This window comes from Corvus cornix, chromosome 6 (assembly GCF_000738735.6).
Source record: "Corvus cornix cornix isolate S_Up_H32 chromosome 6, ASM73873v5, whole genome shotgun sequence".
In the NCBI taxonomy this organism is placed as follows: Eukaryota; Metazoa; Chordata; class Aves; order Passeriformes; family Corvidae; genus Corvus; species Corvus cornix.
The window spans coordinates 4,691,496-4,705,892 of record NC_046336.1 but is presented as its reverse complement, the minus strand read 5'-3'; the positions used below and the strand labels follow the sequence as shown (position 1 = coordinate 4,705,892).

Sequence of the window (14,397 nt, the reverse complement as noted above, 5' to 3'; positions counted from 1 at the left end):
TGCAGCAAAGTGTTGTCATGATATAATGAAGTCATGTTTGGAAATTGTGAGTTATTTCAGGTAAGCTTTTGTGATGCCAAACTACATTGTAGCAGCACTTAAGACTGTCACTTTTTATAATGTTTGCCTATAAACTTTTTTCCAGTGTGGGTTTGAAATGGTGCCCAAAAGCAAACAGAGAACAGGTGGGATTCTGAGGCATGAATCCGCCCAACAGCTTCACTGCAAAAATCAACCAGTTCAAACTGTTCAGAAGTTCCCAGCAGCACTTAAACAACCTATGCTGCAAAGTTAACTCTCCCTGGGACACTGCACATGGGTTTTTGCACTGCTCTGAAGTTTAGGGATGAATTTTGAACTCACGTCCATGCTGTACCATCAAACCAATGGCTCCCCTGTGGATAACCCACTATCACATCCATGCCCCTACAGCCCTCTTTGATGCTCTGCCTTGGAACTGGATCCTCAGCCATCACCAGAGGCCTATGAACCAGCCCATTGCTGGATTTGTCACATTAGATATAAATAAATTTTTACAATCAGGGTGGCACTGGCACAGGTTGCCCAGAGAGGCAGTGGATGCCCCAGCCCTGGAAACATTTAAGGCCAGGCTGGACAGGGCTCTGAGCAGTCTGGTCTGGTTGAAGATGTCCCAGCTCATTGCAGGGAGGTTAGACAAGATGGCCTTTAAAGGTCGCTTCCAACCCAAATCATTCCTTGATTCTAAGGCAGCACAAGGTTCCTTTTTAAGCAAATCCTGCAAATCCAGTAACTGTGGCATTGGTCCCTCCTGCAAAGGCGCACTACCTGATGTGAATCACACCTGTCAGTCACCTCTTAAAACACCAAACAAGCAACAAAGGCACGTGCAGAACGACTCTGGGTGTTCTTAAACACTGCAGGACAGGGGACACTGTTTCTGCTTTTTCTGCTCTCAGCTACATCCTTATTTGCAATAGTGGTGCACACAATGTATTTAAACTTCATAGGTGGAGCTGTTGAACAATACTGCCATGGAAAACCAAGCTGCTCTTAAATAAACAGCTGTGAACTTTTTCTCTGCCTGCTCATACAGCCTCACAGCATGGTTTATGCCATCCAGCCAGCAAGTGGAGTAAAGACTATTTGTATAAAAGCCATGACCACAATAGAGGACTGGGGACACTCTGACTGCTCTAGTTCAGATTATTAAGACATGCAATTGTATTCCAAATCATGTTTCTGTTCCAGATTGGGTCACTGAGAGATTGATACTTCCTTATGTTTTAAATTATTATCATTATTATTATTATTATTATTATTTGTCTCCATTTAATAAAATGCTAACAAGAGCTGCTTATCTTCAGTCTCAAGTCATTTAGTTACTTAGTTACAGAGCCAAATAATGAAACGATCAGCTAATAGCTAACCCCAGCAAAGATTCTCACACAGCTCTCCAGAACACAAAAGCCTCAGACCCCATCAAGCCACTTTCACTTCAAAAGGCTTTAGTAAATAACTAAACACTCACCACAGTGTGCCCAGAAGGGTCAACAGACCTGACCTGTCAAGAATCCAAGAGGTTCATTACAAGATTGAATGTCCCCACAGGGAACACCAGGCTGCCAACCACCACCACTCCTGCTTCTCCTGCCCCTCATCATGGTTTTCCTGTCACTGAGAGAAGTCCAGCAAGACCACACCGAATGAACAACATGGAATGGGGATGTCAAATAGGTCTCATGACTTTGCAAGTCAAGTCCAGGCTTTAGGCTTTCTCCAGGAGGCAGCCCAAGTGTCACCAGTCAGGTGCAGCTCTCCCTCCCTCCCACCTCCCAGGAACACGATGATGGGATTCTCCCTTAATTTAAGCCAGAAGACCAATATTAAGAGTATCTCCATGTCCTCTTCTGACAATGGATGATAAATTCAGGCTGTAAAAGACACAGCCACCAGTTTAAGAATGCAGAGTCATTCCTGGCCATGGTGACCATCTCCCGTTAGCCAACGGCAAACCAAAGCCACAAAGGCTAAGCACATCTCCTCAGACAAAGGGGCACAAAACAGTGCTTGCAATTCATCCATCAGCTGCTCCAAAGCCACTGGATTCCTGCTGTCCCATTTGTACTGTTTCTGCCAGCCAGCTCCCAGCTCTGCCCAGCTCTGCCTCCACCAGGCACCATCAGGAAGTCTCTGTTTCGATAAAACACTTTCCAAATTGCTACAGTTCCTCCCATAATTTTAAAACATTGAAGTTTTTTTTAAAAAAAAAACCCTTGTCCCTGAACAAGACTCCAAAGAGCATGAATCATTTCCCTGCACCTCTAATGTATAAAAACAAATATGATGAAAAAGACATAGGCCTTGTAGGAAAGCTTTAAACACAAAACTTGAAAGAGCTATCCATGATAGTTACAATCATTAATATGTGGCAGATTCTAAGTCTTTACTTGTTCCTTTAACACACACTCCTGGGCTGCTCTATTTGATAGCAATGACTTTCACAAAACAAAGTGCCAGATTCTCCAAAATAAATTTTTCCTGGCACGTTTGTTAATCTTGTTATCCTTATAGAATAAGGACGTAACCATCTGACGGGTGAAGACATGAAAGCAGACCAAAAAAAAAATTACGTAAGGAACAGGAATAATCTTCTTGCCCTGGAAATGAACACTTGCAAAACAGTGTTGCCACATCATACATGGCTGGTGCTCCAGCAAGGATAGAGCTTCCAGCCACACTGACCTGCTGGAGCTTGGACCTTCACACCATGTCAACTTCCTATTGAGTGCTACATATACTAAAACCATTTAAAAAAAAGTGAATCTCCTCCAGTTGCAGTAACTTGCCAATGTCATCATGGGTAAGGGAAAATATTACACTGCACTATATCTTGTTTTCCTAAGCTTTGAAGGCTTCGAAAAATAAAAAATTCTGGTGAGCAACAAAGCATTTTGCCACTTGCCAGACTCCTCAGACTAGAAAAAACCTCTGCACAGGCACCCAGAAATTATCCCCATGTGATTATATCCCATCTGCCTTGGGTCATACTCCTAGGCAGCAGGTAACTGTCCCCAAGCAGCACTTGGCCCTGGCTACAGCCACCCAGGCCCCATCACACCCAGCAGGACAGAGCAGCAGGAGCAAACCTCATGAGGATGGTCCCCTACTACGTTGGTTGACACAGGGTGAGGGACATGAAGAGTTTCATCAGGGCTTTGATAGCTGCCAAGCAGTTGGGTGGATGTGTCTCACTCACTCCATGGTTAAAGAAAGACTCATTCCCAAAGACAAAGAAATTGTACTTGTCTAGGCTTCATGTAGAGATTAAAAATTCCTACAACTTGTAGCCTGCTTGCTCCTACCTGTCTTTATAGACGTGATTGTTGAGTTACGGCTGCACAACCACGCAACCTGCGTCAAAAACACCAAGTATCACATGCTCGTGGGCTTGGCTGTGTGCTTTATGCTGCTGGAAGCCAGGCCAGGGAAGACTCGGAGCATGCCAAGTTCAAAGCAAACAGCAGAGAGACCAGCGAGGCCACCTCCTGCTGCTGGGAACTGCCCTGCCACTTGTTCCTGTTTGCCCCCATTCCTCACGGTCTGCTCCTCACAGGATGAAGAGTTCTTTACACAGCAGCACCACAGGATTGATCTCCAGATAGTGCAAGAAACAGGAAAGCACCAGGATGGCTTCTGCACAAAGACTTGGAGACCATGGAGGGAAAGAGCACCCCCCAACCTTGAGAAGCCACACCAAACCCCCTAAAATTATCATGCTGCCTTTTGTAATTTCATCAGTTTGATAAACTACAGGTCATCTTCAGGATGTGAATGTTTGGTTCCAGGCACCAAGTTTTGACCATTTCTGTTCAAGTCATAAATGCCACCATCTGCCTAAAGTAAGAGAGTGAAAGTCTCTGTGTTAAGTGAACCGAGGAGTACAACAAACCTAACACACATGTAACACAATCTCAAAAATAATTAACTGCTCTTCAAACTCATTACAGAAGAGTCTTCTCATGTAATCTATTATACAATACAAAGGGGAAATGAATCACTTTTTGTCAGAACCTCAAATGAAAAGCTGAAAAAAAAAATTAATCTCTCTCTAAAAAAGCAGAATTTGAAGCTAGGAACATTTTCTTATTGTTTCTTCTTTCAGCAACAGCAGAACTTCAAATCTCCCTGACCGAATTCTGCACGTAACCAAGTGGCAGAGCAATTAAACCAGGACCTGTGGTTCAGCCCAGCCTTAAAGTCTGCCTGGGAAAGGCTCCATAAGATATACAGCCTTGGGAAAGTGTACGAGCACGTATATTTGGTTGCAAAAGGTTTTTCTTGGGTTTAATATTTTCTTCCATCTATTCCAATCTGTAGCTCTTTTTTCAGGTTCTTTATTTGCATTTCAACAGCAACATAAAACCTGAACAGAACATAGCATAGATCCAAACATAAAAACAGAACCTTGGTCTTCCAGGTTCGCCAAAGGCCATGCTCAAGACTATTACTGCTCAACGTGCAAAAGAAATAAATTACAACTGGGAGGTTAAAAATTGCACAGTTCAAAGTTGCAGTGTTAGTTCTGGATGCAGAGAACATCTATTCAGATTCCCTACAAGCAAGTCAGCAGTTGTTTCTTTTGTACACGGTCCCATTTTTACTCGACTATACAAATCCTCTTAATTTTAGCAGCTCATCTGGAAGTCTCATCTTGCCTGTTTCCCTGAAATTCATCTCCCCCCACTTCCTAAAGTGGGATTTGAAAAAAAGTCACTGGAAACAATATCCCCAAAACATCCTCTCAGCACTTTTGAGAGTCCCATCCACAACACACATAAACCACGGGATATTCTCCAAGCACTTCAAAGCCTCAAGGCATACCAGGCTCCCTTTCAACCGAGAGCAATATTTAGGCAAGAGGCATCATAGCTTGTTTAATTCCAGCTCCACACAGAGGACGGTCTCCAGTGGGGACAAAGAACACAGCACAAGCCCTGAAGTGAAAAGCCAGGCTGGCTACCTGCCCTTCCAGGTGGCACACAACCACTCACACAATGCTTCACTTGACCTTCCAGACACCTCCGTCACTCCTGACAGTAGCTGTGGATCCTGGGCACTTTGCCATACTAATGCAACAGGGTTCAAATGCTTCTGAATTGCTAGCAGAGCTATTACTGAGCTGTGGTTCACTGCAGGTTTATTAGAGTCTCCGTGTTAATCCTGCACATCTGAAATACCTGTGCTACCCTGCTGAGTAAACAACATCAGGGAAATCTGGGTGCTTCCATACTGTAGTACCTAAACAGCACTATTTTTCATGATTAAACAATGTTTAACAGAACCAAGCTCAAGAACTACTCAAAATTTGAACTGGGGGGCTAAAATTATTTTCAAGAACTGTCGGGCGTCGTTCAGAAGTAGAAATCATATTACTTTCCTTGAAACAAATTAAATATTGCAACACTGAGACACTGAGCAAGGCGCTTTCCAAACTTGCAAAGCCAGTCTCCCAAGAGCAGGTTCTCCTCCTGCCAGCAGCTCACCTCTCCACACAGCCCATCCTGAAGCAAGTGTAGCGTGAACCTTACCGAGTTCCTCCACCCCACAGCTTTTTATTACATTTAAAAACTAAGTTGTTGCGTGGTGCTCTGATCAATTGCTGTCCATCCAACCACAACTGAACCTCCTACAGCCTCGTCCTGGTTGGTGCAGCCCACCAAGGCATCCCCAGCCACAGCATCCCACTCCAACCCCACTCAGAAACAGCCAGAACTCCCCTGGGAGAAAGCCTGAGGTGTCACAAAACTCTTTTCCTACCTTTTCCTTCCATGTCACAAAACTATTCAAAATAGAAAAGAGGAAAAAAATAAAAAAAACCAACCAAAATAAGATTTTCTCCTCCCCAACCACCCTCTCATGCTCATTTTTCTCCCTTCCCGTCCTTCAATACGTTTCCCTTTCCAGTAAACCCTCACAAACACAAGCCATTTCCTTGGTACAAAGGAATTTTCCCCTCTTCCCAGTTCTTGTGGCTTTGCTTGACACGGTGAATGTCCCAAACTGACGTTCTTTTGTGGGGGAGGAAAAGCAATAATTACACACAACCTGCAACGTGTGAGGAGGGGAATGAAACTAGGTCAGGTCTCAGCTCCTCAGCTTCACTGGGGTTCACCAAATGCTTTCACTTACAGTCACTTTAAAAATACAATTAAAATAATAATAGCACAGCAAGTGAACAAAGCAGCACCGCAGAATTCAGTATTCTGTCCCTTTCTTTGAAAGGGATAATGGCATTTGTGTGGTGACAAGAGGCAGGAAAACCTGAACCAGCAGAAAATGAAGCCCACAAGACACATCCCTGTTCCAGGTGCTCTGATACTCAGAAGTCCAGGAAAAACAAACCCATAAAAATAGGGTTCTTTGCAAAAAAAACAAACCAAACAAAACAAAGAAACCACCAGTGATAATCAAGAGATGGGAAAGGACAACCTGGAGACATACATAATCGGTTTATGAGTTATGAACTGGTTTTAAAAGTTTTAAAAAAAAAAATCCACATTAAAAAAAAATCCACTCCTCTTACAGAATCTCTTGTTTTGCAACTGTCCTGGTTGGGAAGCACAGTCCCTAAGGAACAAATGCCAAGGCAGTTCTGCTGACGCTTCCAGCTCCGATTGAAACCCGAAGGGCCAAACTTCCAGAACAGCCCCGGCACTCCCAGAGCACGTTTTGTAATTATAACAGGAGCTGTTGGCTGCTGCACTCCTGCAAATCTGGTCCTTATTTATGATCTGACTCTTACAAAGTTGCTCCAAAGTTGCTCAGTTGCTCCAACTTCTCTTTCAATCAGCTTAAAAGTCAGTTTAGTCCCTGGTACTTCAAGACGGTGTCTCTGATTTGGGGAGCACGCTGTGCCAAATCTCCCAAAAAAACCCCACTACAAACATGCATTGCAACGTGCTGAACCTAAATTCAAAGGTCTGAGTTCCAAATCAGTTCCCAAATTGCTGTGAGGATGATTTTACACTGGCAGGCTCCGTGCCAAACCAAATATTGCCCCGTTTCCCACCGCCACCACTAACACAAATCAGTGTCCTCTGCAGAAGATGCTCCCACTTGTCCAGCTGGGATTCATGGTCCCTTTTTCAGCCTGAATTTTGCACTTCTTTAACTACACTGAAATAAATTCTCTCCTGTAGTCAAACCAGGTGTGCTATCACACACAGACAAGACATAACTCGCCAAAGTGGGTGATGGTTCTTTTAAAAACACAGATTTAAACTGCTCAGGAGCACTGCTTCACTGTAAAGCTTCAATCTTGAAGAGTTTCAAAATGTTTAACACTTAAAAATCTGATGCTTCCAGTAAGGAATTTTTCTCTATACATGATAGAAAAAGACATGGTTAAGTATTTTTCTTACATTCCCATCTGATCCTAAACTAAACACTCATTTTAAGGAAACACTAATCCTTGAGTGCTTTTGGTTAAAGACATTTAAAGATCAATTCTACTGAAGCTGGGAAGCTGGATATAGGAATAAGCTCATTAAGAGCTATGCTACGGTTATTATTAAAACACCACAATAGTCCATCGTCTCATGCGTACACAACCTTGCATAACTGGAGACGTCAGCATTTTCATTGTAAATTCTGCTTTCAGAGGTTTCTAACTTGCCTGTAAAAAAGCTGCTATGGCCTGAAATTTGTTGCTATTTCTCTGCCAAGGGAGAACTATTTTAACATTAGGAAACTATGCATTCATTGGAGTTGGCCGCTGGTTTGGGGTTTTATCTATACAAGTGGTTTTAAAATAAAAATAAAAAGATAAAAAAATCCTCACAACTCAGCATCTCTGAAAACCTTCTGGCTCAAAAAAAACCCAAAAAAACAACCCCACGCTAAAGGAATCAAATTCCTAAAAGTTAATGATTATTATAATAATTATTATACCCCTTCAAAAAGCTGCAACTGTATGGCAGATAAGCCTAAAACATGCAATTATTTCTGCTACTTTGCAAAATTGTAGCCACACTGAGAGACTACCAACTCCCAGTGTCTCATCAACACAGACTGTAAATAACAACCCTACCCACGTCCAATTAGTTTGAAGCTCAAGACCATGCCCCTGCTAAAGGGCTGCACATTTTAAACACAGAATGGACACACTAAGACTGATTTAATCTGGCTGTTCATACAATTCCCCAGAATCTCAGCTAGCAAATCCTGTACTGGGCCAAATAACTTACTGAACCAGATCCCTGAAAGGGCATCCAGCCCTCACCCGAAGCTGTGGGGATGTCACATTCCTCCATAATGGGCTTTAATAATTGCCCTGCCTTGAAATAAAATTAAAAGGAAAATAAATTAAAAAGATAAAGCCAGCTCTGATTTAACTAATCAGTTTGAATTATTAATTTAACTTGCAGATATCAAAGCCGCTGTTGTTGTTTAAAAAAGAAAAAACCAAAACAAAAAAGTAACAAGGGAACCCAGGGTGAACTATTTGCTTTATTTTTTCCTACCAAACTGGAAGCAGAGCCCTGATGCTTCTACATCACCTCTGTCCCAGGAAAATGATGGATGTGCAGGATTCCATCAGCCTTGTGACCTCTCAGCAGGGTGGCACTGGCTGGAGAGGACCCATGGGGACACCCTGGGATGGGGAACAGGACAGGGAACATCCCACCACCATAGCATCCCTCCTCCACACACTGCAGCACCTCACAAAATCCCACAGCCTGACCCAGGCAGGTCAAAGCAGCTAAAGAAGGATCTCCAAGTGGACAGTGCTGACCACTGTGACCACAGGTGACATTAGCCTTTAAGCACGGCCAACATTTTGACAAAAATGAAGGTACAGTGCTCATATGACTCACCATTTTTACAGAAAGAAGGGTACTGTGCTGAACACACTTATTTTTGAATACTGTTTAGTGTCAGCAAATGGCTGTGACCAAGTTAAAACCCAAACGACAACTCGTTACTCACTTCCACCACAAGCACACGTCACCCCTTAAAGGGGGTCTCTCCCCTTCCCTGGTCTCCTAGGAACCTCCCAAATGTAGGACCATTCTGAACTACTGTGTTTTTCACAGGACACAGAAATAGGCTGTCCCTTGTGGAAAGCTTTAAATTAATCCTCTGAAATTTGACCTAAATTAAAAGAACTGAAACGCATTGTCACTACACCGGGCGGCGGCTCCAAGTGGGTGCTCCAAGGACGGTGTCAAGGCATTGCATGTGGGTAAGAGACCAAATTAGCTACCCAGCAGGATGATAACACACAGCCTGGGCAAGGGGAGGTCAAGGGAGAGCTCACTATTTATCAAATATATGTCTAAACTAATTATTCAGTTCACAAAGTAACCCTTCAACCCATGTGTGCGGTCAGAGCCCTTGTGAAACGCTGGCTATCATCAAAGGCCTGGGCACACACAGGCTGAGAGAATGGTGCCTTTGTACACGCTGGGGGAGACTTTATTTCTAAACATTTAAAAGCAGAAAAAGTCTTTCTGCTCCCTAGGATGAAAAGCATATACATAAACACTTGATGTGAGATATAATTTGGGAGCTGACAGTCCCCAGAGAAGTCCTACAGGTCCTGTTCCTGCTCACACTGTGCAACAGCCTCGGGTTTTGCCATCGCTGCTTGGGAATAAATAAAGCGCCGAGACTCACCACACTCAGGCCCCTCAGTGAGCACCCACAATATCAGCACCATTATCACTCACAACGGCTCAGGATGCCATTTGCAGTGTGAGCACTTTCATATGGACCAGAGTAATGTCCAGTGGTCACAGAGGGGTATTTATTTACTCAAGATTGACTGTGAATAGCCAAAAAGCACAGCACCTTGATGTATGACATCTTGCACATATCCTGCCTGTACCCATGCAGCTGATTACCCTATTAGCTAAATACTGCTCATGCAAAGCACAAACTTTAGTATTTTTTACACAAACCCAGATACTCTGAAGAAAATTATTGCAAACGTCCCTAAAGTTACATATAGCTGAGAGAAGGTATTTTCTCTGTCACAACCAAAGGAACAAATCTCAATTCCTGTTAGCATTGCATACAGCTTTTCCAATATTCTTGAGTCACTAAGACAATAAATAATAACAACCAAAGCATCTTGTATTAAAAATAAATAAATAAAGACAATTCAGGGCATGTCCATGAAGGAAGACTCAGGAACAGATCAGCAAGTGTCACCAAAGGTCATGGCCCTGCCGACCTTCTCAGCTGGCATGAAATGTCATAGCTCTAATGACTGCAGTCAGCAGCCCCATTGAAAATTTACATTATTAGAGCACCTGACCCCCCAAATTAGCTGTGCCCAAAATGTTTTGGCATTTACTAAATTAAAAAAGAAGTCTACTTTGTCTTTGAAGAGATCTTTTGAAGAGGGGTTTGTTTTTTTTTTTTTGTTTTGGCTTGGAGAGCTTGTGGGTGGCAGTGATAGAACCCAGAGAAGGTGATTGTGTAAAAACTTGGTTTTGTTTTGGTTTGGTTTTTTTTATCAAAGGGTTTAATGAAGTTCATAAAGGAGGTTTTATTTCCCAAATCTCAGATATAAATCCCACACAATTCCCTCTATTCTGCAGCATAAAAGCTCTTATTATGCCATTAACTTAGAAGCGTTTTCTGATTTTTTTTTTCTTGTTTCTGGTAATGATTTGGGTTCTCACATCTAAAATTGTTTCATGTCAGTAACATTCCTGCCCAGGAAAGAAGTTTTAAATCTTTTTTAACAATTTACTCTTTGATAAAACCCAGATTCCACCCCCTACATACTCACTGTGGAAACAACATATATTTTCAAACTGTGCTTTCCAAAATAATAAAAGCTATTCTTTCCCTGAAAAGTTGAAAAATTACCAGTCACCATGCAAAAAATATTACTCTTCTTCCCGGAAAACATTTCACCAATCTTGCAATCACGTTCTTTCTGACTTAACCCTAAAACTAGGGGACCTCACTACAAAGCTAGTCTGAAACCAGAATTATTCATGATTTTGTCATTCCCCTGAAAAGCCAGAAAGGCACCAGATGTTCAATTAACAAATCATACAGTAAGTGGCAACAAGAGTTGGGTGGTTTTTTTTTTTTTAAATCTCAGGTTACCTTCAAAAGGAGAAAAAAATAAAATCTTTGCTATCAACAATCTCTATGGCTGACAGATGACAATATTGCTATTCTTTGAGAATTTTTTTCAGGAATGCTTGCTAGGGAAGAGGGCTCATCATCTTTAAATAGTTCATCCCCTGCCATCAATAAAAATGTACTTGGACCGGATTCTAAAAATGTGTTAGCTGGTGACGTCTATTTTTAGAGGCAGTGGATAGAAACAAATAAGTTTTGCATGAAGATGTATTAAATAAAAACAAAACTGCATCTGTGGACATGAGTAGCAGAATGTATAAAGGCCAAATTCTCTGCAGCAAGCTTGCCAGGTCAGAAATGCTCTGTGGACTATTATATCAGCTTGACAGCTGAGTTATTAGAACTGTGATCACTCCTCTGAAAGACAGATACAACCTTATGAAAGAAGCCTCACTTCCTCCCCCAGATGCTCACAGAGCAGGAACGACCCACCACAACACAGTAAAATCATTCTTCAATGCAATCAGCTCACAACAATAAAAAAGCAGCCCCTCCTGAGCTGTCCAGAGAAGAAAACCACTTTGCAAAGCTTGAGGAACAGATAAACCTAGAAGAACATACCAACAGGTGCAGGGTCAAAATAGGAGATTTTATCAAAACACCTCTTCCAACGTGAAGGTCTACATCAGCCTTTGCTTTCCCAGCAATAAACTACAGCCCTTCTATTCAGACCTCAACATTTACACCTTCAGAACTTGTGATCCAGGCACTGCTTGGCTATCAACAGCAACAGGGAAGTTTGTTGTGAGTACAAACCCCAACAAAGCTGCAACAGTGTTTTTGCAGAGTGCCCGGCAAAACTAAACATTCACAAATAAAAACTAATGAGATTTCTTTTTCTTGGGACTCCTCAGGTTCATGACAGCAGCCACTCAGCTGCTTCGTTCCTTCAGACAGCAACACGTAACAGACACGAAAGTGCCACAGACTGGTTTCCTTGAAGACCCATTCCTGAAAAACTTTCATCTGTGCACTTTGATTATACAACGTGATGACAGTCCCAAGTGAAATCACTGACACCAGTGGCTTGCATAAGAATAAACAAACACATGCTTGTACAAACACAGCCCAAGCGAGAGCAGGGAAAGTCAGAGACCGTAACTCTCCTGGGCTGATCTGTTACTTGCCTTAGATTTACCAGAGCACATGGAAAGATCTTGACTTCTATTTCAGATGTTCAGGCATTTTAAATTAAGTTCTTTTAAGGAATTAAGGATTCTAGAGTGATTTACCTTCGGGTTCCACTGTGGTGTCTTCAACAACTAAATTAAATGAAGGTCGAGCCAGGGAAAGTCCAGCCATGGTGACCACCACCAGGCAGATAAGGCAACCCGAATCCCAGCGGACCATCTTTTTAGAGTAAATTCCTGGTCCATTTCCATATCTCCATGTGGACTTTAATCCCATCTGAACACCTCTAGAGAAGCATGGAGAGAAAGCCGTGCCTTCAGCCAGGGTAATGCCTCCTCCCTTGGAACGACGGCTGCTGCTGTGGGGAGGAGAGAGATTTAACACTGTCAGCAAAAACATCTCCAAACACAAACCAAAAACCTTCATAACGCCTCAAACCGAACTGAGGTGAGAGGGAGGGGAGGAGGATGGGAAAAACAGTTTTCCAGCTTCAAGAATATGTGAAAAGTGAGTGACTTTTCATCTTCTGTTAGCAGTTTCCATCATCACCTGAGGCGTAACCAAGTCCTCCTTGTTTTCACAAAATCACTTCTCTGAACATATTGAGAGCTATTTTACTGACAGAAAAAACATACAGGTTTTCAAAAATGAGAGGCACACACATGTGCAGGCACATAACCTGTAATGCCACAAAATTACCTCAATTATACAAATTATATTCTTGTTATTATTTGAAGGTTTATGTAAGTTTGCCTTGTTTTTCATTCCTTCACCTAGGCAGTTCTGCAGCCAGATGAATTTGCAGGAATTCAGTAATTTTCCACAAGGAAAACAGTTGAAAAATATACTCCTTAGACTTGGAAAAATCTGTAAGACTATTTCAATTCAGGACTTCCAGCTCCCCCATGGATGTACCTTCTTCTAACTCAGTTTGCTGTCCTTTGGAAGCCTGAAAATCCTGGACAGGTGAAAGGCTCTAGTCTTCACAATGATATTGGTTTGCTACTCTGCATTACAGGCAATTAAAATCTGTATAAAGTATGGAATAAATTGCAGGAAAGCATCACTTTCCATCCAAACGTGCCAAGATGTGTGCACAAACCTTTCTTTTCTCAGTCTCTCAATGATGCTTATTGAGGTATATTTTTCAGAGGTAGGGAAAAAAAAAAGTCTATTTTATTCACAATAAAAGTAATTTAAATGGATGGAGTTAAGTGCTAATCCAGGCATGGTCTGACAGAGAAGAGAAATGGCACCAAAGTAACTGGCACTCCCTTCAGAGGACCCTGTTGCCTCAACACTGAGATGCCAGGTGAGGGTCAGAAGAGCATCCTCCTCACAGGGTGGTTTAACAGCTCAAGCAGAAGATTAGACCTGATTTTCCGCTTCAGAAATAAAAGACGGGTAAAACCTCAGTAAATGGATAAAACAAGTAACTGCAGCAATTGTTCTAATCTGGTCAATGATTCATCTTAGATGTGATGAAACCCAACTGAAATTTGGAGAGGACTCATCTTGAAGGGAAAAAATAACACAAAACCTCTTTTTCCCTCCTGCCCTCAACACTTGAAAATTTAAAAAAACTTAAAAAGGCAGGGAGTGTAGAGATAAAGTCAAACTTCTCCAAACCCCTTGTCATTGGGATGTGGCGTGGTACCTCAGCACACAGGAACAGGGACACAGATTCTCCTTTTATAAAGCCAACCATTAAAAAGTTGATTCTGATTTTATTGCCCTTTTGCTGCCTGTTACATACAAAATTCATAGTACTAAGGACAGAAATGCTGTTGAGGGACATTTTATTTTGGGTACTATATACAGTAACTTCTGGGGTCAGTAAAAACAGATTCTGGTTGACATAAATAAGGCACTTGACGAAAATAATTAATACACGGTATCCCCAGGTGAATCCCTGATACTTCAGGGCAAGCTTTTTCCAACTCAGTTGGTATCCCTTCAAAGCCTCCTTTAGAGATTTCAGCCTGTTTCAAGCATCCCAGACCACAAGCTAGCAACTACCATTAAATCTCCAGCAAAAACACCACCAGACCACTGCACAAACATTTGCGAAGAGTTTGCCCAGCTCTTCTCTAAATAAGCACAGAGCAGGTGTAGAGC

At 42.2% G+C, this 14,397-nt stretch overlaps 1 protein-coding gene across 12 annotated transcripts in view; it reads right to left on the bottom strand.

Annotated features, from left to right (window-relative positions):
* FGFR2 (fibroblast growth factor receptor 2) overlaps window positions 1-14,397 on the bottom strand; it is an 81,103-nt gene that overhangs the window by 62,902 nt on the left and 3,804 nt on the right. For 11 of the 12 annotated variants that reach the window (XM_039553521.1, XM_039553519.1, XM_010408113.4 and 8 more), the window contains exon 2: window positions 12,381-12,637. In XM_039553521.1, coding sequence (XP_039409455.1) covers window positions 12,381-12,555 — 175 coding nt within the window. In that variant the 5' untranslated portion in view covers window positions 12,556-12,637. The remainder of the gene's footprint in view (window positions 1-12,380; window positions 12,638-14,397) is intronic. The other variant, XM_039553522.1, reaches the window with a different exon arrangement.